The sequence below is a fragment of the Heteronotia binoei genome, chromosome 4 (genome assembly GCF_032191835.1).
Source record: "Heteronotia binoei isolate CCM8104 ecotype False Entrance Well chromosome 4, APGP_CSIRO_Hbin_v1, whole genome shotgun sequence".
Classification (NCBI taxonomy): Eukaryota; Metazoa; Chordata; class Lepidosauria; order Squamata; family Gekkonidae; genus Heteronotia; species Heteronotia binoei.
In genome coordinates, this window is record NC_083226.1 from 18,888,022 (window position 1) to 18,910,090 (window position 22,069).

Genomic DNA, 22,069 nt, shown 5'->3' on the forward strand with positions numbered 1-22,069 from the left:
GGTCACACCTGCTGTCTAAAAACACTTGGGAGGCGCCAGGAAAGGCGGCACTGGCTGCCATGGCACTCACGGGCACCATTTTGGGATTTCGCCTTGAGTCACTGGCCAAATGGAGGCATTACATTTTCAGTCAAAGATGGCAGTCAAAGAAAGGCACAATGCCACGGCTGCCCTAAGCCAGCCCATCCTCAGGAGACGACTCACCGCCTGAGCGCACTGATCGCGGCAAGTTCTTGCTCATTCTCTGCTTGCGTCGTTCCCAGGTACTGCCAGGCCTAAGACATAGGGGGGTGGGGGGAGGAGATAGGCTTCTTTTTAATCTGGACAAACAGTGGGCAAACTGACATTACGCGGAGAGCACCTAGCATTTTCGCAATCTAGTGTCCCACCAGCTAGTGTCAAGAGGGGAAGTGGGGAACAGAACCCAGTTCTCCAAATTAAGAAACCACCACTCTTAACAGAAGCTACCCTTCCAAGGACAACTCCTGTGAGAGCTATGGCTGAGCCAAGGCCATTCCAGCAGCTGCAAGTGGGGAAGTGGGGAATCAAACCCAATTCTCCCAGATAAGAGTCCACACACTTAACCACCATACCAAACTGGCTCTCTATTAGAGCTATGGCTGACCCAAGGCCATTCCAGCAGCTGCAAATGGGGAAGTGGGAAATCAACCCCGGTTCTCCCAGATAAGAGTCCGCGCACTTAACCACCACACCAAACTGGCTCTCACTATACCAAACTGCTCCAGGACAGAGACTTCACCAGCTGGTGGCTTATTCAGAATACTATGTAGCTGGGCATAGTTGGCATATTGATAACCATCCACTCCAAACTTTGCCATCATCGCATCTTCCTGATGAATGGGGGGGTGCAGAAAGGCAGAGGAACAAAAGGGACCCACCTCCCCTCCTTCACTCACCTCCATGTGATCAGGATTCTGTTGCACTGCAGCCTCAAAGAACTGCACGGCGTTGGGAAGGTCCCCTTGCTCCAGACACTTCAGCCCTTCCTCAAAAGCATGCGGGTGGTCGCGGACAGGGTTATCCTCCTCGAACTGGTATCCCTGTCAGGGAAGGCAGGCAACGGTTTGTATCTTATTTTCCTAAATACATCAGGGAACAGCCCGATCATCAGTAGAGAATGATCCCCCCGCCCCCCCATACATAACAGCAGGAGGGAAGGGAAGGTAGAATAAAGCCGACACTGTAATAATAGTTTGCACAGCCGATCAGGTCTTCAGTGGCCAATCAGAAGCCTGATTGTGTGCCCCACCAGGCCACACCTGCTTTCTAAAAACACTTGGAGGTGCCAGGAAAGGTGGCACTGGCTGCCGTGGCACTCATGAGCACCATTTTGGGATTTTGACTTGAGTCACTGGACAAATGGAGGCATTACATTTTCAGTCAAAGATGGCAGAGGAAGGAAGGAAGGAAGGAAGGAAGGAAGGAAGGAAGGAAGGAAGGAAGGAAGGAAGGAAGGAAGGAAGGAAGGAAGGAAGGAGGGAAGGAGGGAAGGAGGGAAGGAGGGAAGGAGGGAAGGAGGGAAGGAGGGAAGGAGGGAGGGAAGGAAGGAGGGAAGGAAGGAGGGAAGGAAGGAGGGAAGGAAGGAGGGAAGGAAGGAGGGAAGGAAGGAGGGAAGGAAGGAGGGAAGGAAGGAGGGAAGGAGGGAAGGAAGGAGGGAAGGAAGGAGGGAAGGAGGGAAGGAGGGAAGGAGGGAAGGAAGGAGGGAAGGAAGGAGGGAAGGAAGGAAGGAAGGAGGGAAGGAAGGAAGGAAGGAAGGAAGGAGGGAAGGAGGGAAGGAGGGAAGGAGGGAAGGAGGGAAGGAAGGAGGGAAGGAAGGAGGGAAGGAAGGAGGGAAGGAAGGAGGGAAGGAAGGAGGGAAGGAAGGAAGGAAGGAGGGAAGGAGGGAAGGAAGGAGGGAAGGAGGGAAGGAGGGAAGGAAGGAGGGAAGGAAGGAAGGAAGGAAGGAAGGAAGGAAGGAAGGAAGGAAGGAAGGAAGGAAGGAAGGAAGGAAGGAAGGAAGGAAGGAAGGAAGGAAGGAAGGAAGGAAGGAAGGAAGGAAACTTTAACTTTAAATGCCTTCTCCAAGCTGCTGGTTGGCTAAGCTTGCAGAAGTGATTTAAAGAAACAAATGCCTTCTTCCAAGCTGACCAATGGAGTGGTGGGGGCTTTGAGAGCCACAAAATATAGTCACAGTTGTTCCACCTGCCCTCCAGCCTCATGGACAGGATGCTCAGGGCCACTGGTACCTTGTCGTAAGAGGAGCTGGAGAGATCCTCGTAATCCGTCAGCCAAGGATGGGCCTCCGCATCCCGCTTGGCCATCTCCTCCCACTCGGCCTGTAGTTTGTCCCAGAAATCCACATCCGACTGAAGGAAAAACAAAACAGAAGTGTCAGGAAGGCGCCCCCAACCTCATATTTCCAAAATTCATAGAACGGACACCTCCCCATGAGGAAGAAAGGTGGGGAGATCCTCCCTGGTCTTCACTGAAGAGAAGCCAAATTCCTTCACCACAGAGACTGCTGGCTCCCATTCAACCACAGCCTCCCCTCTTGCATGCAGCTCCATTGTGATCAGAGAATTCTTTGGGGCGGCTGGAGCGGGGTAGGGGACGAGACGCCACACCCCCTTGTCCCTTCCGTAACAAACCAGCTATTTCCCCTGCGCTCCCTGCCCTCTTCTCCTATCACAGAGCCCGATCTTGCCTAGGAAGGTGAGACATGCCCCACAGGCCCATAGCCAGAAAATTTGGGTTGTGGGGGGCCCAGGGGATAAAATTATTGGTGAGGGGGCCGCAGGGCTTGGCTGCTTCTTCCCTCCAGTGGCCAGCCCTGCCCAGCCCCAGCTCTCTCTTGCAGTCGCTCTCTCTCTCTCTCTTTCTCATGCTCTCTCTCTCTCCCCCTCTCTTTTCCTGTTGCTGGCCGCATGAATTAGAGCATATTGGAGGCAGTGTTCCCTCTAAGCTGAGTTAGTGTAAGCTAGCACATGGTTTTATAGCCTACACCTCACACATTTTTGTCTAAGCTCAGGAAAAATGGCCCCAGAGCAAACTAATTTATGCAGTAGCTCGCAACTTTAATGCCGCCAGTAGCTCACGAAGTAGAATTTTTGCTCACAAGACTCCACAGCTTAGAGGGAACAGTGACTGGAGGCCCTCCAATGCAGGGGTTCTACAGAGGGAAGGGGAGCAAACAGAGTGGCCTGTCCCCCTCAGGCCCCACCATAGCTACAGGCTTGGTGCCCCACCTTTGGAGAGGTTTCATGTGACCCGCCTGCCCGAGAGCAAATTACCTCCACGGCCATCTTGGCTTTCTCAAACTCAGCCTCCAGACCGGACGTGACCCCAGCATGCGAGAACTGGTCCACCCAGGCTTCAGATGCATTCTACCAGGAGAACACAGCACAGAGAGAGAGAGATCAGAAGTTTCAAGACCAAATAATGGACAACTTTCTGTTCCGGCTTTTGGTGAGCAACGCACGGGCTGTACGCACGCCTATGGAAACCTGGACTCAGGACATTTGCACAGACAGCTGTGGGAAAGTTTGTGCCACGGCAGGTTCTACTCTGCTCCTAGAACTGCACTGCACAGGTTCACAGTTCTCGACCCCCGACACACTGCCTTCCCCACTTGAATGGGCACTGCCAAGGTACTAAGATTATTTTTTTTGCCACACAGCCTGGGAATCATACCTGCTGCTGTATAAACTCAGTTGCCCATTGTTCTGCCTGATCCTGGTCTCTGGGGGCAATGGTCACTTGATTTGCCTCGATGGACACCCTCCCGTCTCCAATCTGGCGAACAAACTTTAGGAACTGCGTGAAGAAAGGAGAGACCTTCACCAGTCAAACTGTGATGCTCTCGCTGCTCTCAGGTCAAGCCTCCACCCCAGACTGGGTAGAGCTAACTGGAGCAGTGATACGCTGTATTCTTGGTGCTTGGGGGGCAACAGTGAGAGGATTCTGGAGTTCTGGCTCTGCTGGTGGACCTCCTGATGGAACCTGCATTTTGGCCACTGCGTGACACAGAATGCTGGACTGGATGGGCCATTGGCCTGATCCAATATGGCTTCTCATGTTCTGTATTCCTGGCGCTTGGGGGGCCACAGTGGGAGGGCTTCTGGAGCTCTGGCCCTGCTGGTGGACCTCCTGATGGCACCTGCATTTTGGCCACTGTGTGACACAGAATGTTGGACTGGATGGGCCATTGGCCTGATCCAACATGGCTTCCCTCATGTTCTTGTGAAGAAGAGACACAGGCGAACTGGGACAGAAGGAACACAGGAGTGAGTGATGGGTTTTTAAAGGCATATGGTCATGAGTTCGAGTTTTGGGATGTTTGGTGTGCAGTCAGGGTGGAGACTGATTTCAGAAGTGGCCTCCAAGTGACCATTCTCATCTTGGCTACTATTTCCCTGTCTCCCTCCAGTGTTGACAAGATGACCCAGTGGTCTCTGATTTCTATTTGCTAACCCATATTACCCATCCTTCCATGAAGGGTCGGCCTGGATCTAAACAGGCTTTCTGCTGATGTAAAAGTGAGGAAGAGATCAATTTGATCACCAAAAAGGCTACAGTGGGGATCATAGGACCAGCATGGATAAACACCATATGGGACCCAAGAGGAAAACTGGACAGGACTGAGTGAAAAACCTGGCTGGATCCAACCCAATGCATGTCTGCCTATCTCAGATTCTCTACTGGGGGTTGAAAGCCTGTAAGGTGAGAAGTTCCCAATGTACAAAGGGCCAGATTTCTAACACACATTTCCTTCCTCCAAGGAAGATGGGGTAGCCATATATTTATCCTCGTGAACTCATGGGAGTGCCTAGCTGCGCAGTGAAACTTCCCGGTTGAGTTTGAAAATTTGAACTCAGGCCTTCTTGCTCCAAGGCCAGCCCTCTGCTGCTTCCCTCTGGCTCTGTGACAACAATCTAGCGCCCCCGCTGAAGTAAATCTGGACCTTCAACTGAAGCTCTCAGTCCAGACTGAGAAGTTTCTTTTCACTATCAGTCCAAACTATTGGCATCCTTCTCAAGGTATCATTTTTAATGAAATCCTTAAAATACCATTTATAATTAAAAGATTTTAAAAATGGAAACATGCAGTACAGTTACTGTAGGATTTCCCCCCCTACACAAATAGGCCTGAGTGCCTATGAGAGAGGGGGGGGGGAACACCTTCAAGGGGAAAAAGCCACTTGAAAATTATCACTTTGGTTTTTAAAGCTTTTTAAAAATCATTATTCTGTGGGGTATGTGGTTTTTTCTCTCTGCCTACAGGAAATCGCCACCGGAGACAGGCCCTCGCTCAAAAGAAAATAACCAGTGGGACTGGGCAGGCTACCAAATTCCATAACACAGGAGTAAGGGAATGCCATCTTCTCACACACAACATTTGTTCACACACTCAGCACATCAACTTAATAAGTAGGCCCACTTTCCCATAAAAAAAACACTGGTTACTACTACTACTACTACTACTACTTTTTTTACCTCAGAGTTATTCAATTTGGGGTCATCCACTTTTGCCAGAAAATCATTGGCTGTTTTCTTAAGGTCATCTTCAGGCTGATATTCCTCATACCTAAAATGAGGAAGCACAAACTTGGTTCAGGAAGAAGGTGAGAAGATTCTGTTTCTAGTGAGGAACAAAAAAATCTTAAGACTTTATTAGGAACATTAGACAACTACCCAAATCCTGTCAACCGACCGTTTACTTGCTTTAACATTAGGGCAGGAAAAACGGAAACTTTTATCAAATACCAAAAAGCAAGTCCCCACCAAGAATGACAGGAAACAAAATAAAACATTATGATACTCATTTTTAGCAAGAGAGATGGAGCTGCTTGCTCCCCTCATCTGACCACAGTCAGGGACTAGGGTTGCCAACTCTGGGGTGGGAAATCCTGGAGATTTGGGTGGTGCAACCTGGGTACAGGAAGGACCTCAGCAGGGTATGTTGCTATACAGACCACCCTCCAAACAAGCCATTTTATCCAGGGAAAACTGAACTCGTAGTCTGGAGATCAGATGCAATTCTGGGAGGCCTCCAGGACTCATCTGGAGGCTCCCAAACAGCATAGTCTCAGCTAATCACTGCAAATGAATCAACAATTTGCAATCTAGACAGAACAAGTTACCATTATTTTCATGGTTCAAGTTATTATAGCAATATATCATTTGCAATCTCTCTCATTCGTTTCATAATTACCAAAACCTGCCTTATAAATTACCTGTCAATAAAAGGTAAATCACTGGATATCACATTTGCAAACATCCATTTTAAGGAAGCTTGTAGACTCCACAGTATTTATACAGACAACAGTTCTTGAAGAAGCCTGTGAACTCTGCAGTAAATATTAAAGTGTCCACAGCAACACTTAGAAAAAGTGTTGTGATTAATTTTATTGCACTTGGAGGCACTCAAATAGAGACAGACCAGATAATTGTAGATCCTAGGTATTGTATCTTACATATCCTCCAGAAATCGTGATGTACAAGGCTCCTCAGACTATTCTCAGTGTCTGAAAATTGGCTCTAGCATATGAAGGAATATAGAGAGACACTTATCCATTTTACTCTGATAAAGGTTTGAAATGTGAGATACAACACCAAGGATCTGTGTTAGAGCACAACAGAGCACAACTATAGAGTTCAAACTAAACTGACACTAAATTGTTCAGGGTGGTGAGAACCAGAGAGGATTTTGAGGAACTCCAAAGGGATCTGTTGAGGCTGGGTGAGTGGGCGTCAACGTGGCAGATGCGGTTCAATGTGGCCAAGTGCAAAGTAATGCACATTGGGGCCAAGAATCCCAGCTGCAAATACAAGTTGATGGGGTGTGAACTGGCGGAGACTGACCAAGAGACAAATCTTGGGGTCATGGTAGATAATTCACTGAAAATGTCAAGACAGTGTGCGTTTGCAATAAAAAAGGCCAACGCCATGGTGGGAATTATTAGGAAGGGAATTGAAAACAAATCAGCCAGTATCATAATGCTCCTGTATAAATCGATGGTGTGGTCTCATTTGGAGTACTGTGTGCAGTTCTGGTCGCCGCACCTAAAAAAGAATATTATAGCATTGGAGAAAGTCCAGAAAAGGGCAACTAGAATGATTAAAGGGCTGGAACACTTTCCCTATGAAGAAAGGTTGAAACGCTTGGGACTCTTTAGCTTGGAGAAACGTCGACTGCGGGGTGACATGATAGAGGTTTACAAGATAATGCATGGGATGGAGAAAGTAGAGAAAGAAGTACTTTTCTCCCTTTCTCACAATACAAGAACTCGTGGGCATTCGATGAAATTGGTGAGCAGACAGGTTAAAACGGATAAGAGGAAGTACTTCTTCACCCAAAGGGTGATTAACATGTGGAATTCACTGCCACAGGAGGTGGTGGCGGCCACAAGCATAGCCACCTTCAAGAGGGGTTTAGATAAAAATATGGAGCAGAGGTCCATCAGTGGCTATTAGCCACAGTGTGTGTGTGTATGTGTATATATATATAAAAAATTTTTTGCCACTGTGTGATGCAGAGTGTTGGACTGGATGGGCCATTGGCCTGATCCAGCAGGGCTTCTCTTATGTTCTTATGTGACACAGAGTGTTGGACTGGATGGGCCATTGGCCTGATCCAGCAGGGCTTCTCTTATGTTCTTATGTGACACAGAGTGTTGGACTGGATGGGCCATTGGCCTGATCCAACATGGCTTCTCTTATGTTCTTATGTGACACAGAGTGTTGGACTGGATGGGCCATTGGCCTGATCCAACATGGCTTCTCTTATGTTCTTATGTTCAAACTTCATTTGTCTCAGCAAAGCACAGCTTTAATCAAGCTGTTTGGTTTATCTGGCCTGTCTCTACCGGAGAATGTCTCCAGGCACAATGAAATTCATCAACACAACACTTTTTCCAAGTTTGGGGCAACGGATTATAATGAATGCTGTGGACACTTTAAATAATATTTACTGTGGAATATTTACAAGCTTCTTCAAGAACTGTTGTCTGTATAAATACTTCCTGTAGAGTCTACAGGCTTCTCTGAAATGGACATCCATGTGATATCTAGATATTTAACTTTAATTGACAGATAATTAGTAAGGTAGATTATGGTAATTATGAAATGAAGAGAGATTGCAAATGATTGTATTACTAAAGTAACTGGGAAAAACTTTATTAAAATAATTGTAACTTGTTCTGTATAGACTGCAAATGGTTGATTCTTTTGCTGTGATTAGCTGAGGCTATAATGCTTGGGTTACTGATTCTCTGTACTCCCTTCTACTTTACATTGTACCTACCTGGAGGTTTGGTTTACCCCAGCTCAGGGACAAACCTGTCAGCATCACAAAACTTCTCCTACTGGCCAGCTGTTCTAACTGACAGCATCTCAGAACACATTTTTAATAGACACTGTTCCTTTTTAGTTCTGGGCACTGAAGGGTTCCCAGTTTCTCTTTCTTAAAAGATCTATTTACCAATCCTAGAGAAGCCCCATGGGTGCAGAGTGGTAAGCTGCAGTACTGCAGTCCAAGCTCTGCTCACGACCTGAGTTCGATCCCAACAGAAGCTGGGTGGGTTGATTCAGCCTTCCATCCTTCTGAGATCGGTAAAATGAGCACCCAGCTTGCTGGGGGGAAAGTGTAGATGACTGGGGAAGGCAATGGCAAACCACCCCGTAAACAGTCTGGCAAGAAAACGTCTTGATGTGACATCACCCTATGAGTCAGTAAAATCCCAGTGCTTGCACAGGGGACTACCTTTACCTCGCCTGCTGACTGCACCACCTTTACAGGTGGGCATTCGGCCGGTGCTCCGCAATCTGCACCGGCTGCCCATTGAGTACTGGATCCACTTCAAGGTTTTGGTTCTAATGTTTAAAGCCTTACGTGGCCTGGGACCAACATACCTGCGGGACTGTCTCCTTCCATATATGCCCAGGAGGTCATTACGTTCGGCCTCCCAACATCTGTTGGCCGTCCCCGGCCCAAGAGACATCTGCCTTGCCTCAACTAGGGCCAGGGCTTTTTCGGTCCTGGCCCTGACCTGGTGGAATCAGCTCCCTACAGAGATCCGGGCCCTACCTGGCTTATTAGCCTTCTGTAGGGCCTGAAAACGGAGCTATTCTGCCAGGCTTTTAGTTGAGGCTATGGGCGTCTATTCTTGATCTGGTTAGCCTCCCCTATCAGCACTGTCACCTGTGAGATATCATGACGTGAGATGGCCAGGCTGGGTAACTTCTGAGTGCTGTTGAGCTGTCTGTTTTTAAAATGTTTTTATTGGAGGGATTGTTTTTATATGGAGGGAGGGACGGTGACTCAGTGGTAGAGCATCTGCTTGGTAAGCAGAAGGTCCCAGGATCAATTCCCGGCATCTCCAACTAAAAAGGGTCCAGGCAAATAGGCGTGGAAAACCTCAGCTTGAGACCCTGGAGAGCCGCTGCCAGTCTGAGTAGACAATACTGACTTTGATGGACCGAGGGTCTGATGCAGTAGAAGGCAGCTTCATATGTTCATATTATGTTCCATATTGTATTTTATTGTTTTATCATATGCTGTACTCCTCCCTAAACCTTACGAGGAATGGGCGGAATAGAAATATACTAAAATAAAAATAAAATAAAATAAATTTTTACCAATTCTAGACCCCAGTTGGTGGGGGGAGAAGAAAGAGAACTGCTTTAGAATCAGAATGAGATTCTGTCACATTTAAAATTCACCATACTGGTGTGAAGAAACCAAAGAACTTACCATTTATCAGCCAGTGTTTGGTCTTCTGACTCTCCCAACCACAGCTTCTCCTCTGACTGTTCCAAATATTCCTCAGCCCACTTGGCAGGGGACTCCGATAAGGGGTCTTTGCAGAAACAGAGAATAATTGAAACGGAGGGAAGGAAGCACTTGTGCGTTTCTCAATAACCCAAAGAAGGAGGGAAGGGGGTGAGCTATCTACTATCAATCACAGAGAAACCATGGTGGTTTGCAACTGTAAGTCTGAGAACAATGTCCAGCTATTATCACTTTTTAAACTGTCATTGTTGATATACTAATTTAACGTTATTATTACAGGATTTTAATTGTTACGTTATTTTAAATACTGGATAAGGTCACTGTGTTGTTGTAACCCGCCCTCAGCTTGCTTGCAGGGGAGGGCGTGAGCTAGAAGTCAAAGTAAATTGCTATTTTTACAGACTTCAACAAAAACAGTGGCCTGGACCCATTCCGAGTTCACTAGGGTTTAAAGTTCCATTCCAAATAGAATGTCAGCAGTAACTCAACAAAGCCAGCTATTCCAGTGTGCCTTTTTTTGCCAGCAGCTGGGTCAAAGGACAGCAAATGCAAAACCCAGCACAGAATAGTGCAACTCCAAAAGGGCTGGTTTAACCCACCCCCTGACATAACTGTGCCCCCGCTTGGCTTCTCAGATTTTCAGACCCACGAACAGCCACTGGAATGGAAGTCGCAGTAAAGCAAAAAAGATCAAAAGGACACGGAACGCAAGGTCAAAGATCGTGAAGGATACCGCCCGACCAACACTAAGGCAAGAACACACTGGCTATCGGGCCTTTGAGAAGATCATCAAAGATGACTTTGAGAAGACTATCCAAAATAAAGAAAGTAACTCTTGGCTGCAGGGAGCCAAGAAAGAACAAGAAACAACTGGTTTCAATTGTATTCACAGACGGAGGTGGGATACTGGGGGGGGGGGGGGAAGGGGGGTGTACAAGAGTTCCAAAAGGCTGAGAAATGAAGCCAGACTGTATCCCTGAACATGCCAAATGTTCTAAAAGGTGCTGTCAAAGCAGGGCTTTTTTTGTAGCAGGAACTCCTTTGAATATTAGGCCACACCCTCCTGATGTAGCCAATCCTCCTGGAGCTTACAGTAGGCCGTGTACTAAGAGCCCTGCAAGCTCCTGGAGGATTGGCTACATCTGGGGTATGGCCTAATATGCAAAAGAGTCGGACCTACAATGCTTCCCAAGTCCACTGAAGTCAATGCGCTTAACTCTAGCATGGTAACAACTTCAGGCTGGATAGCACACAACCCCAGCCTCACCTGTAACCTCTGCAATAAATTCCTGGGACCAGTCAGCTTCGTTATAGTCCGTCGCAATGTCAACCGTACTATCAGCAGCGTCAAGGAATTCCTGCGTCCAGTTCTCAGACAGAGCCAGGGCCGCCACCCCTGGAGCTGAGGAACAGGAGACAAAGACAGGTGTGTTAGAGAACAAACGACCCTTGACCTGCCAAGATGAGGAAATGCAGCATCGCACAGGAGAACCTACTTCTCTGACCTTCCTTCCCAAATCCATTAATCCCCCCCGCCATTGAAAGACACGCATGTCTCAATAAGAAATAACAACAATGTGGCTAACTGCTGATCTTGTACTAAGTTCTCACCTCTTTGAGGGGCTTGCCGGAAACTGGACTGCTCAATTTCCTGCATCTCGGCCAATAGATCATCCATCTTGAATGTCTGTGGGGCGCGGGATAGCAGAGGGCCATTCTGCTCTTGAAGAAACTCTGCCACCAGCTACGAGGGAAGTATTGATTGATTACTGTTTGCCTTGATATTTTAAATCACGTATTCGATATTTACTTCTTCCTAAAGTGCTGAATGTTCTTTTTCCCCCTCGTGTATTTTAATTATCGTTATATTATTTTGTCTAAAAGCCTATGTGCTGTGTAGAAGAAGAAAAGATTGGATTTATACCCCACCCTTCGCTAGATGGATAGAGGATGGATGGGTGGATGGATGGATGGGAGTCTCAGAGCAGCTTACAAATCACCTTTCCCTTCCTCTACCCACAACAGACACCCTGTGAGGGAAGTGGGGATAAGAGAGCTCTCACAGAACTGCTCTTGAGCAGAACAGCCTTGAGAGAACTTGCAGCTGACCCAAGGTCACATCAGAAGGCTGCAGGCAGATGAGTGGGGAATCAAACCCGGTTCTCCCAGGTAAAAGTCCGCGCACATAACCACTACACCAAACTGGCTCTCTATATGAATGAATGATTACTGTTGTCAAGTGTTGACACTCTGCTTTCTCTCCAAGCTCAAAGAGGCTTACAAAACATACACTGTAGAATGTTTAACAATTCAAGCCAGCATCATATGTAGGAATGAAATCAATAGTAACCAGTTTGTCAATCCCAACAGGAGAAAATCTTTGCCTCAATAAACGCAATACATCTTTGCAGCCTCCAGCCTTGACCAAGAACAAATCCTTCGACAAAGAAGCACACTAAACAGCAAGGAGGCTATTTTAAAAGATATCAGGGGGGCCATTTTAGAGGTTCAGGACCACTACAATGACCTGGCCAAGGAAGAGGGCACCTCTTGGAAAGACGTCACCAAAGGAAGATGCTGGAGAGATGAGTGCAGTGGCTCATGGGTTCATATATGAAGAAGAGGGTCTTTAAAAGGAAGAACCAGCAACCTGACCTGAACCAGAAGCAAATGGATAACCTCACAACACATGCAATATATTCATAATGGGTTGCCCTAGCAAGAAGGCCTGCCAATACCACAACTTCTGTGAAAGAGCAGCTCCAGGTTGAGCACGTTACAGCAGTCAAATCTAGAAGCTGGAGATCTGTGCGGCCAGAAGGAAGGCCAAGCTCTCCTAGCAAAAGCACCAACCAGCTTAGTCCTCAAAATCTGCAAGTGAGACTCAATCCAAGCTCAGCAAATTCCATTCAATCTGGGCTCACTCGATCCGGGTTTGGCAAATCCATCCCATGTAGAACAGAGGCCATTCAACCAATATGACATCCATCTTGCCTTGATTTAACTTCACTTTATTCCAAACACTCTTTGTTCATAATGAGTAAACGGCAACTTCTGGAAGTTTAGTTCAAAAAGTATATACCAGGGGTAGCCAAACTTGTTGAACTTAAGAGCCACATAGAATAAATGTCAGATGTTTGAGAGCCATAAGACGTTAATGTCAGATTTTTGAGAAGGAAGGAAGGAAGATTGTTAGCCGCCCTGAGTCTGCTTGCGGAGAGGGCGAGATAGAAACTAGGAAGGAAGTGGGGGGAGAGAGAGGGAAAGAGAGAGAGGGAAAGAGAGAAAGAGAGGGAAAGAGAGAGAGAGGGGGAAAGAGAGAGAGAGGGGGAAAGAGAGAGAGAGGGAAAGAGAGAGAGAGAAAGAGAGAGAGAGAGAGAGAGAGAGAGAGGAGAGAGAAGAGAGAGAGAGAGAGAGAGAGAGAAAGAAAGAAAGAAAGAAAGAAGAAAGAAAGAAAGAAAGAAAGAAAGAAAGAAAGAAAGAGAAGAAAGAAAGAAAGAAAGAAAAGAAAGAAAGAAAGAAAGAAAGAAAGAAAAGGAGGGAGAAGGAAAAGGGAGGGAGAAAGGAGACGAAAGAAGAAAGGAAGGAATATTGGGGGAGAGGTGGAAAGAAAGCAACTTTAAATACATTATCTAAGGCACCAGCTGGTTTCACTTGTAGAAGTGGTTTAAAGAGAGAAATATCTTCTCCAAGCCAGCCGATGGGCAAGTGGGGGCTTTGAGAGCCACACAAGCCACAGTTTGGCCACCCCTGGTATTATACTTATGTAAGAAACTGGTTATCATCAGCATATTGATGGCACTTAGTTGCAAAGCTGTGGATGACCTCAATCGGTGGCCTGATGTAAATGCTGGAAAACACTGAATCCTACTGAATTCCACAAGGGAAATCCTAGGCAACTATCCAACTACTCATCCCTGATGGAAACTCCTTGCATCTTATCAGACAAAAAAAGTCAAAACTGTTGAAGTGTTGTTCCCTCTTTCGTTCTCACCCAGTGTTCTGAAAGCTCCAGGGCAATTGGTCAGACACTGGATAAAACAGGATGCTGGACCAGGTGGATCACTGGTCTGATCCAACAGAACACCTCTTGTGCTCTCACAATCTACTCTGTCAAAAGCTACAGGATGTCTGAGGAGGCTCCCGAAGATACATTTCCCTTATCTTCTGGTAAGAAGAGATCATCCACCAGAGCAACGAAAGCTGTCTCAGTCCCCAACACAGACTGAGAGATGTCCCCAGTAGACCTGCCCTTCAGGAGTACCTTTATATTGTCTGTCACCACTTCCTCAATAACTTTTCAGGAAAGGAAATTAAGAACCAGCCTTCTTCTTCTGCTAAAGACAGTTTCTTTAGAGATTGCCTAGCAACGGCTTCCTGCAAGGATCCAAGGAAACTTTGCAACACCAATAACATATTCAAAACTTTAGTCAAAGGCAGCTTTGCTTCTTAATCAGCCAAGATGGGCAAGGATCCAATTAGCAAGTCACGCTTCACAACCTCAAGAACTCTGTTCACTTCAGTCAAGGGGATCAATCAAGATAAAATAGGTCACAGGATCTACTTCCAAGCCGTCGTCCAATTGGATTTGAGGGGGACTTTATCAGCAAAGAATCTACCAAAGTCATCACAGAATCTTTCAAAGTCATCACAGCTAACTGCCACAGGGATCAGCCTGGATTTTAGCAAATCCCCAAAACATCTTCAGGGACATACAAGAGAGAGACAGAAAAGAGGAAGAAAGAGGGAATGTCTACACACACAAGATGGCAGCCAGAGTCAATACAGAATATGTCAGGGGGAGGGGGAAAAAGCTCAAAAGAGCGGACACAAAGTACAAAATCTTACTTCATCTTCTGATGCTCTTCCAAGAGGTTTAGACACCTACGAAAGAGAAAGGACTGTTAGCAGACGTGAAGACAGCCATCCCAAAGGACAGAGAGACAACTTTCTGTTCCCCATGACACTCCATCCTGTCTGAAATTGCTTTCGCACATCTCCTCTAGCTCCCCGTCCTGCCAGATTTACAACAGCACTAACACCAAAAAGAGGCCCAAATCATACAATCTGCTTTCTCGCCTATTATGCAACTCCTTGGCTGCATGTACACAGCAGAATGGGGGGGGGGGGGCAGGGGGAATGGCTTACAGAAAGTCCAGGGTTCAATCCTTGGCCTCTCTAGTTAAAAGAATCAGGTTGCGTGTGATGGGGGGAGGGGCAGGGAAGGAGAGAAACCTTTGCAAGGGGACTAGACTTCTGATGAGAGACTTTACTCCGGGCCCAAAGACACACAGAAATCCTTTGCCCTTCTTTCAAATCTACAAAAAACAGGGAAGAAGGCTACATATAGAGTACACAAATAACAACTGACATTATAACTCCAAATTACTATAAACACTCAAAAATATATCACAGATTTTTTTTTTAGATCAATCTTGCCTCTAAGCTGTGGAGTCTTGTGAGCAAAATTCTACTGTGTGAGCTACTGGCATTAAAGTTGTAAGCTGCTGCATAAATTAGTTCCCTCTAGAGCCATTTTTCCAGAGCAGAAACAAAAATGTGTGAGCTGGTGTCTAAAAAATTGTGAGCTAGCTCACACTAACTCAGCTTAGAGGGAACACTGGTGGTAATATAAAAACAAACCCTACTAAATACAAACAATAGAAGTATCAAGTCTCTCGGTGAGTGTGCACAAGTATACAATGAAAGATATTCAATAAGATATTGGCATAAGCCCCTCCAGGGGTTACAAAGATTTTCCAGGTGCACTGTGTGGATTCAAAAGGCTGAAATAGCAAGTCCAAGGGTCCCAAAGAATCCAGAAGACTTGGTCTCAACTACAAGTCTTTACATGGCTTGTAAACTTCCTCAAGGCTGGGAATAGCAACATTATCACAATTCCATATGAATACACAGTAGGCAAAGATTTACAAAAGGCATGCACGCCCAAGTGTCAATCATACCTTGTCGATATTACCACTAAAACATTTTTGTGATGTATTTTTGAATGTTTATAGCAATTTGGGGTCATGATCAGGGCTCCCCCTAAGCTGAGTTAGAGTGAGCTCGCTCACAGATTTTTAGCCTCCAGCTCACACATTTTTGCCTTAGCTCAGGAAGGATGGCCCCAGAGCACACTAATTCATGCAGTAGCTCACCACTTTAAGGCCAAAGAATAGCTCACAAAGTAGAATTTTTGCTCACAAAACTCAGCAGCTTAGATGGAACATTGGTCATGATACCATTTGGCATTCCTTTGTCTGCTTTCAAATCTGGCAGACAACCCAGCCCACAATACAAAAAGTACCCATTCCCTAAAGGAACAATTGCTAACTTTGTCGGACTAAATTTTGAGTCCAGTGGCCCTTTTAAGACCAGCAAAAGTTTATCCAAGGTATGAGCTTTCGTGTACAGGAATGCTTCCTCGGGTACAGGTACATAAGCATACAGCTTAACAGCTAATTTGCTGTTCACCTGCGCAGAGGCATCTGCCTACATATATATATACACACACACACACACACACACACACATATATACCGGTATATGAACAGTTAAATCCAGAGTGAGCAGCCGTGTTGGCCTGAAGCACCAGAACCAAGTTTGAGTTCAGTGGCACCCTTAAGACCACCGAAGTCTTATTCAAAGTATGAGTTTTTGCATACAAGCACACTTCGTCATTGTATCTGAAGAAGTGAGCTTGCACACAAAAGCTCATACCTTGACTAGAACTTGGTTGGTCTCAAAGGAGCCAAAGGGACTCTAACTTTGTTCTATGAACTGTCAACTTCCATTTCAGTATATCTGAGGAAGTGTGCGTCCACACGAACGCTCATTCCATTCCATTCCATCTTATTTTTTGCAGCTTTGCAAATCCAGCATTGCTTCCTGCTTCAGCCTGCAAAGAGAAGGAAGAAGAAGCTGGGAACTCTGCAGCCTCCAAGCTTCAAAGGGGAGGGGAGAGAGGGAGAAAAGAGTCCCACTGGCCTCATTAAAGCTCTGGGTGGGCCGATTCTGGCCCGCAGGCTGGACGTTCGACATCCCTGGATTAGATGATGGGAAAGACCTTAAAGGTGATATGAAAGGGGACCCATAGAGTAGACAGGAGGACTGTCTGATTCAGTAACAGGTAGCTTCACACGCCGTACCCTCCTGAGGTAAATACTGAAAAGCAGTGGCAAACAGAACACTCCTCTGGAAGTACCACCACCTATTACTGGGCTAGCACCCAGGTTCTCTCAGGCCACAAAAGCTCTCCAGCCTAGTTCCACTTACCCCTTCAGGAGTTGGCACCGTGGGAGGCCAAGCCAAGGGGCCCCGGAGCCCCTCCTGTTGCAGGCCTTTGTCTTGGGTGAAGTGGCCGGCTAGCTTCATCAGGGGGTTGGAGCCCCCGCACTCTGCTTCCACCAGGTCCCTCATTGCCATCGTGGGGGGTGGCAGGAGGAACGTCGCGTGGGACCCCCCTTCACCCTGCCCAGAGAAAAGCCAATACAGGGTCATTCACATCAATAGTTGCATCAGTTCTTAGTTCTTGTGGCCCTTTCATAGAACCACAGAATCATAGAGTTGGAAGGGACCTCCAGGGACATTTAGTCCAACCCCCTGCACAATGCAGGAAATTCACAACTACTGCCCCCTAAATTCACAGGATCCTCATTGCTGTCAGCTGGCCATCTAGCCTCTGTTTAAATGCCTCCAAGGAAGGAGAGCCCACCACCTCCCGAGGAAGCCCTGTTCCACTGAGGAACCACTCTAACGGTCAGGAAGTTCTTCCTAATGTTGAGCCGGAAGCTCTTTTGATTTAATTTCAACCCATCGGTTCTGGTCCTACCTTCTGGGGCCAGAGAAAACAAATCCACCCCATCCTATATGACAGCCCTTCAAGGACTTGAAGATGGTGATCATATCACCTCTCAACCGCCTCCTCTCCAGCCTAAACGTGTCCAGCTCCTTCAACCTTTCTTTAACCTTTCTTCTTACACACCCAAGGAAATGCTGATTGACACTTTGGGGGTCAGGCAGCAATTTTTCTCCATGCTAGTTTGGCAAGGGATCCTTGAGGTTTTTGCCATCTACTGGGCATGGAGCAGGTTCCTGGGGATCTATGTGTGGGGGAGAGCTAGTTGCAAATTTCCTGCATTGTGCAGGGGGTTGGGACTAGATGACCCTGGAGGTTCCTTCCAACTCTAGGATTCTATGCTGCACCTCTCCCAAGCCATCCAGAATACCGTCGCTCTTTTCTTTTTCTTTTTTTACCCACTGGGTAAGGCAAGCTGGCCTAACAAGTTTCTCCTCCAACCAACAGTAGGGCAGATTTCCAAAAGGCGATAAGGGAGCCCACAGACAAATGGGGGGAGGCGAAAACTGGCACTCGCTTCCCTTGTGACTGAGTACTGCTGCTCAATTCAATCAGTGAATTAATCCAGAACAACCACACCTCCGCACTCCACGGCCACAACTGCTCAGGCCTGCAGCTAGTTTCCTAAGGAATGTGGGAAAAGCAAAGTAATGTAAATCTGTAAAATGTTAAGTTAAAGCGGTTCCTCAGTGGAGCAGGGCTTCCTCGGGAGGTGGTGGGCTCTCCTTCCTTGGAGGTTTTTAAACAGAGGCTAGACGGCTGTCTGACAACAGTGCTAATCCTGTGAACTTAGGGGATGGTATTGTGAATTGCCTGCATTGTGCAGGGGGCTGGACTAGATGACCCTGGGGGGTCCCTTCCAACTCTATGATTTTATCTATCCCATGTTTTCTCTAAGGAGCGCAGGGCGCAATTACTGGGTCCCCTCTCCAGTGTTTTATCTTCTCAAATAACCCAGTCTGGTAGGCTAAACCGGAAGGGGAAAAGCAAGGGTGGTCTAGCAGTTGAACTAGGAGCAGGGAGAGCTGAGTTCAAGTCCCCCTTTCAACCAAAGGTCTTTGGTGTTCTCAGGCTGGTCTTTCTCTCATGATGTAGCCTACCTCAAAGGGGTTGCGGGGATCATAAAAAAAAAGATGAGATCCACCCCAAACTATCTTGAACTCCAGGGGGAAAGTGGTTTTTTTTTTGCTTTGTTTTGTTTTTTTAAAAAAGCACCTAGTAAAGAGAACTGCTCTAAAGCATTCGGTGAACTTCACGGCAGACTGGGAGGTTAATAATGCAATCCGAAAAACGCTTTCCTGGTAGTAAGCCCCGTTGAACAGGCTTAAATTCTGAGCAGAGCTTCTTAGAATCGTGGTCTTTCCCCAGTCACACCCCAAGAGCGCAGCCAGACTAACCCCACGAGCTCCCCGGCCAAGAAGAACCCAGCCCGAGCGCAACAGGGCATTTCTGAACGCGCCCTCCCTCCCCCAGGGCGAGAGCAAAGGGCAACTCTGTGCATGCTCACCGGGGCTTCCTCGGGATCGGCTGCCTGGCACGAAAGCGCTGCAAAAACGGAGTCCCGGGGCTGAGCCGTGAGCTGCAGCCGAGCAAGCCCACCTTCTGCAGCATGCACGGGGAAGGAGCAGAATGCAACCCTTGGATGGGGGACCGCGTCCCCCTCCACCCACCTGGGCTCCTCCTGCACACCCACGACCGGCCAGCCAGGCAGCCCGGCCGCTGGGGAAGCCAACCGAGGCAACTCAACAAGCTCGCAAGGCGCTTCTCCTCCTCCTGCAGCCGCGGAGCCCCGCCCGCCCGCCGAGCGCCTTCCCTTGCCTTCCCCAACCGGCCGCCCGGGGAACCGGGCTCCCGCGGCCCTGCAATGGCGCCAGCGGGGAGCAGCGCGATGACTCCGCCTCTCTCCTGCCTGGATCTCACAAGGGCAGAGGTGCCGGGGCGGAGCCGGCCTTAAAGGGCCCAGCGTCGGGCAGAGCGCATGCCAGAACTCTCCTTGAAGAGCCGAGCAGCCCGATCTTGCCCTAGAGTTGCCAATCCCCAGTTGGGAGCAGGAGATCTCCCGGTTTGGAGGTCCTCCTCCCGCTTCAGGGTCATCAGAAAGCAATGGGGTGGCGGGGAAGGAAATGCTTGCTGGGCACTCGATTATTCCCTATGGAGACCGATTCCCATAGGGTATAATGGAGAATTGGTCCCTGGGTTTCTAGGGCTCCAGAGGGGCTGTTGTTTGAGACAGAGGCACCAAAATTTCAGCATAGCATCAAATGCCTCTCCTCAAAACACCGCCCAGGTTTCAAAAAGTTTGGACCGGGGGGGGGGGGGGTGTCCAATTCTATGAGCCCCCAAAGCAGGTGCTCCTATCCTCCGTTATTTTCTGTGAAAGCAAGACATTGAAAAGAAGCACGGTTCCTTTAAATGTGATTGTCACACCCTTGCTCCTGGCTCCACCCCCAAAGTCGCCAGATATTTCTTGAGTTGGGCTTGGCCACCCTATCCTGCTGGGTGGCCGGGCAGCACAGCTAGCTTGGAAGCCCAAGCCGGGGGTCACGCAATGCAGTTCCCTGATGATCGGGATGGCTGCCTTGCATTGGAGAAAGGCCCATTCTGGGCTGCACAGGGGCTGTCTTTAGAAAACAAAACAGGCTTGCGGGAAAGGGAGGGATATAAATCTAAAAATTTGTTAGATTAACTGCACACTTGAGAGGAGACGTGACAGCAGGGTCTTATAATCACTCTTAACCAGGGGTCATTTGTAGAAAAGAGGTGCTGGAGCTCATTAGCACAACTCATTTGCATATGCCACCCACCCCTGACATCACCAGAAGGCGTACTAAATTATATCAGCGCAGCATCTACCTTTAAATGCTTCTTGAATTAGAATTGCCTAAATCAAACCTTACTTCCCCTCATAACTTTTAAAATGACTTTCTCCTGTGTGACCACAGTGAGATGATGAAGGTTTTCATCTGTCTGCTTGATAGGTTTTGGTTATTTTCCCATTTTGTGTGTGTGTGGGATATTAGAAAGTTTGTTAAATCTTACAGTTTAGCAGAATTCTCACAGGGGGTTTGAACAATGGAACCCAAAAGCGAATATTGGGGGGGGGGGGGGGGGTTGTAAGAAAGAAAGAGTGCAATAAAATTTAGAAGTTTCAGAGCTCTCCTCCTGTGACCTGCCCAAAATGAGGCCTGTTATAACATTTCATTGTATCGTATGCTGATTTTAATGTAACTGATTATATATATATATATATATATATATGTATTTTTAATGTTGTACATCAAATGTAAATGATGATGATGATGATATGCTGTCTTTGTCACATTGCTTCAGACCAGCATGGCTGTCCACCTGGATCTAACTGCAGGAGATGTGAAAATGATACGTGTGACTTGCAAGCTCTTTTTACAGCAGGAGCTCCTTTGCATATTAGGCTACACCCCCCTGATGTAGCCCAGGGTTTCCCAAACTCCCCCCCCCCCCACGGCCTGGTTATTTTTACACTTCTCCTTTGTGGCCCACTAAAATTCGGGGGTGGAACCAGGAGATTTTGGGGGTGGAGCCAGGAGACAGGAATTATGTCATTTCCTGTTGTGTCACTTCCAGGTCAAGGGCCAAGTGATGTCACTTCTGAGGCACACTGAACCAAAACTCCACCTCTTACTGTGATGTCCCCCAAACCTGCCTCTTCTTCTGAAGTAACTTCGTTTTCAGAAAAATCTCTCTAAAACTCATGCTGAGCCAAAATGGAGGTGGAAAGTGGGCGCTCTGCAACTTTTTCATACATTCCCAGCAGCCTCTCTTTCCACCCCCACACCTCCATGCACCTATCTGTTTGTGTGTTCTTCTCGTTTGAAAGCACTCCTAATGCCCATGTTCAATTGCCTGCACCACTTACACACCCATTACTCAACAGCACTGGCCAGTGTATGCAGTTGGGAGTGCTGTTGCCATTGCCATCAGGAATGCCAGCACTGTGTACCACCCACACTGGGCCCTGGCAGCTGCTCTATCTTTAAATATGCTGACACATTTAGTAGGCCCTTCCTTCAGCTGCTGCTACTGGAACCCTGCCTCAAGCTACAACCAAGTTTTCTTGGTTTCAAGACAATCCTTTGACAGTTATTTTTCATCTTTTCCTTGGCTGAAACGCTGTGAAATTGCTGTGAAAGGTAGCAGAGAATTGTACTGCAATTAATGAATTAATTTCAAATTATATAAAGTTCATCCAAGTTTTTCTGCTGTTATCCCAAAAAGGATATTTATGAGGGGCTTGCAGCTTTTTACTGGCTGTGTTTTCCCATGTCTTTAAAAGCATCCTGTTGTGCAGATATTTAGCCAGTGAACTTCTTTCATCTTTTTTAATATCCACAGGAGGAGTTTAATTTTGGTGTCAGACAGCTATTAAAAGTAGGACCAGTAAAA

At 47.3% G+C, this 22,069-nt stretch overlaps 1 protein-coding gene across 3 annotated transcripts in view; it reads right to left on the reverse strand.

Moving 5' to 3' along the window:
• The window catches only part of PEX5 (peroxisomal biogenesis factor 5), a 30,100-nt gene extending 12,883 nt beyond the window's left edge, over positions 1 to 17,217 (reverse strand). Inside the window, exons 1-11 of one of the 3 annotated variants that reach the window (XM_060236882.1) lie at positions 17,065 to 17,217; positions 14,638 to 14,673; positions 11,401 to 11,533; positions 11,057 to 11,191; positions 9,751 to 9,856; positions 5,493 to 5,583; positions 3,691 to 3,813; positions 3,291 to 3,383; positions 2,247 to 2,366; positions 918 to 1,061; positions 205 to 275 (exon numbers count right to left, since the gene is read on the reverse strand). In XM_060236882.1, the coding sequence (XP_060092865.1) occupies positions 205 to 275; positions 918 to 1,061; positions 2,247 to 2,366; positions 3,291 to 3,383; positions 3,691 to 3,813; positions 5,493 to 5,583; positions 9,751 to 9,856; positions 11,057 to 11,191; positions 11,401 to 11,533; positions 14,638 to 14,673; positions 17,065 to 17,214 (1,202 nt within the window). In that variant the 5' untranslated portion in view covers positions 17,215 to 17,217. The remainder of the gene's footprint in view (positions 1 to 204; positions 276 to 917; positions 1,062 to 2,246; positions 2,367 to 3,290; positions 3,384 to 3,690; positions 3,814 to 5,492; positions 5,584 to 9,750; positions 9,857 to 11,056; positions 11,192 to 11,400; positions 11,534 to 14,637; positions 14,674 to 17,064) is intronic. The other 2 variants (XM_060236884.1, XM_060236883.1) reach the window with 2 other exon arrangements.
• Positions 17,218 to 22,069: the final 4,852 nt, after the last annotated feature.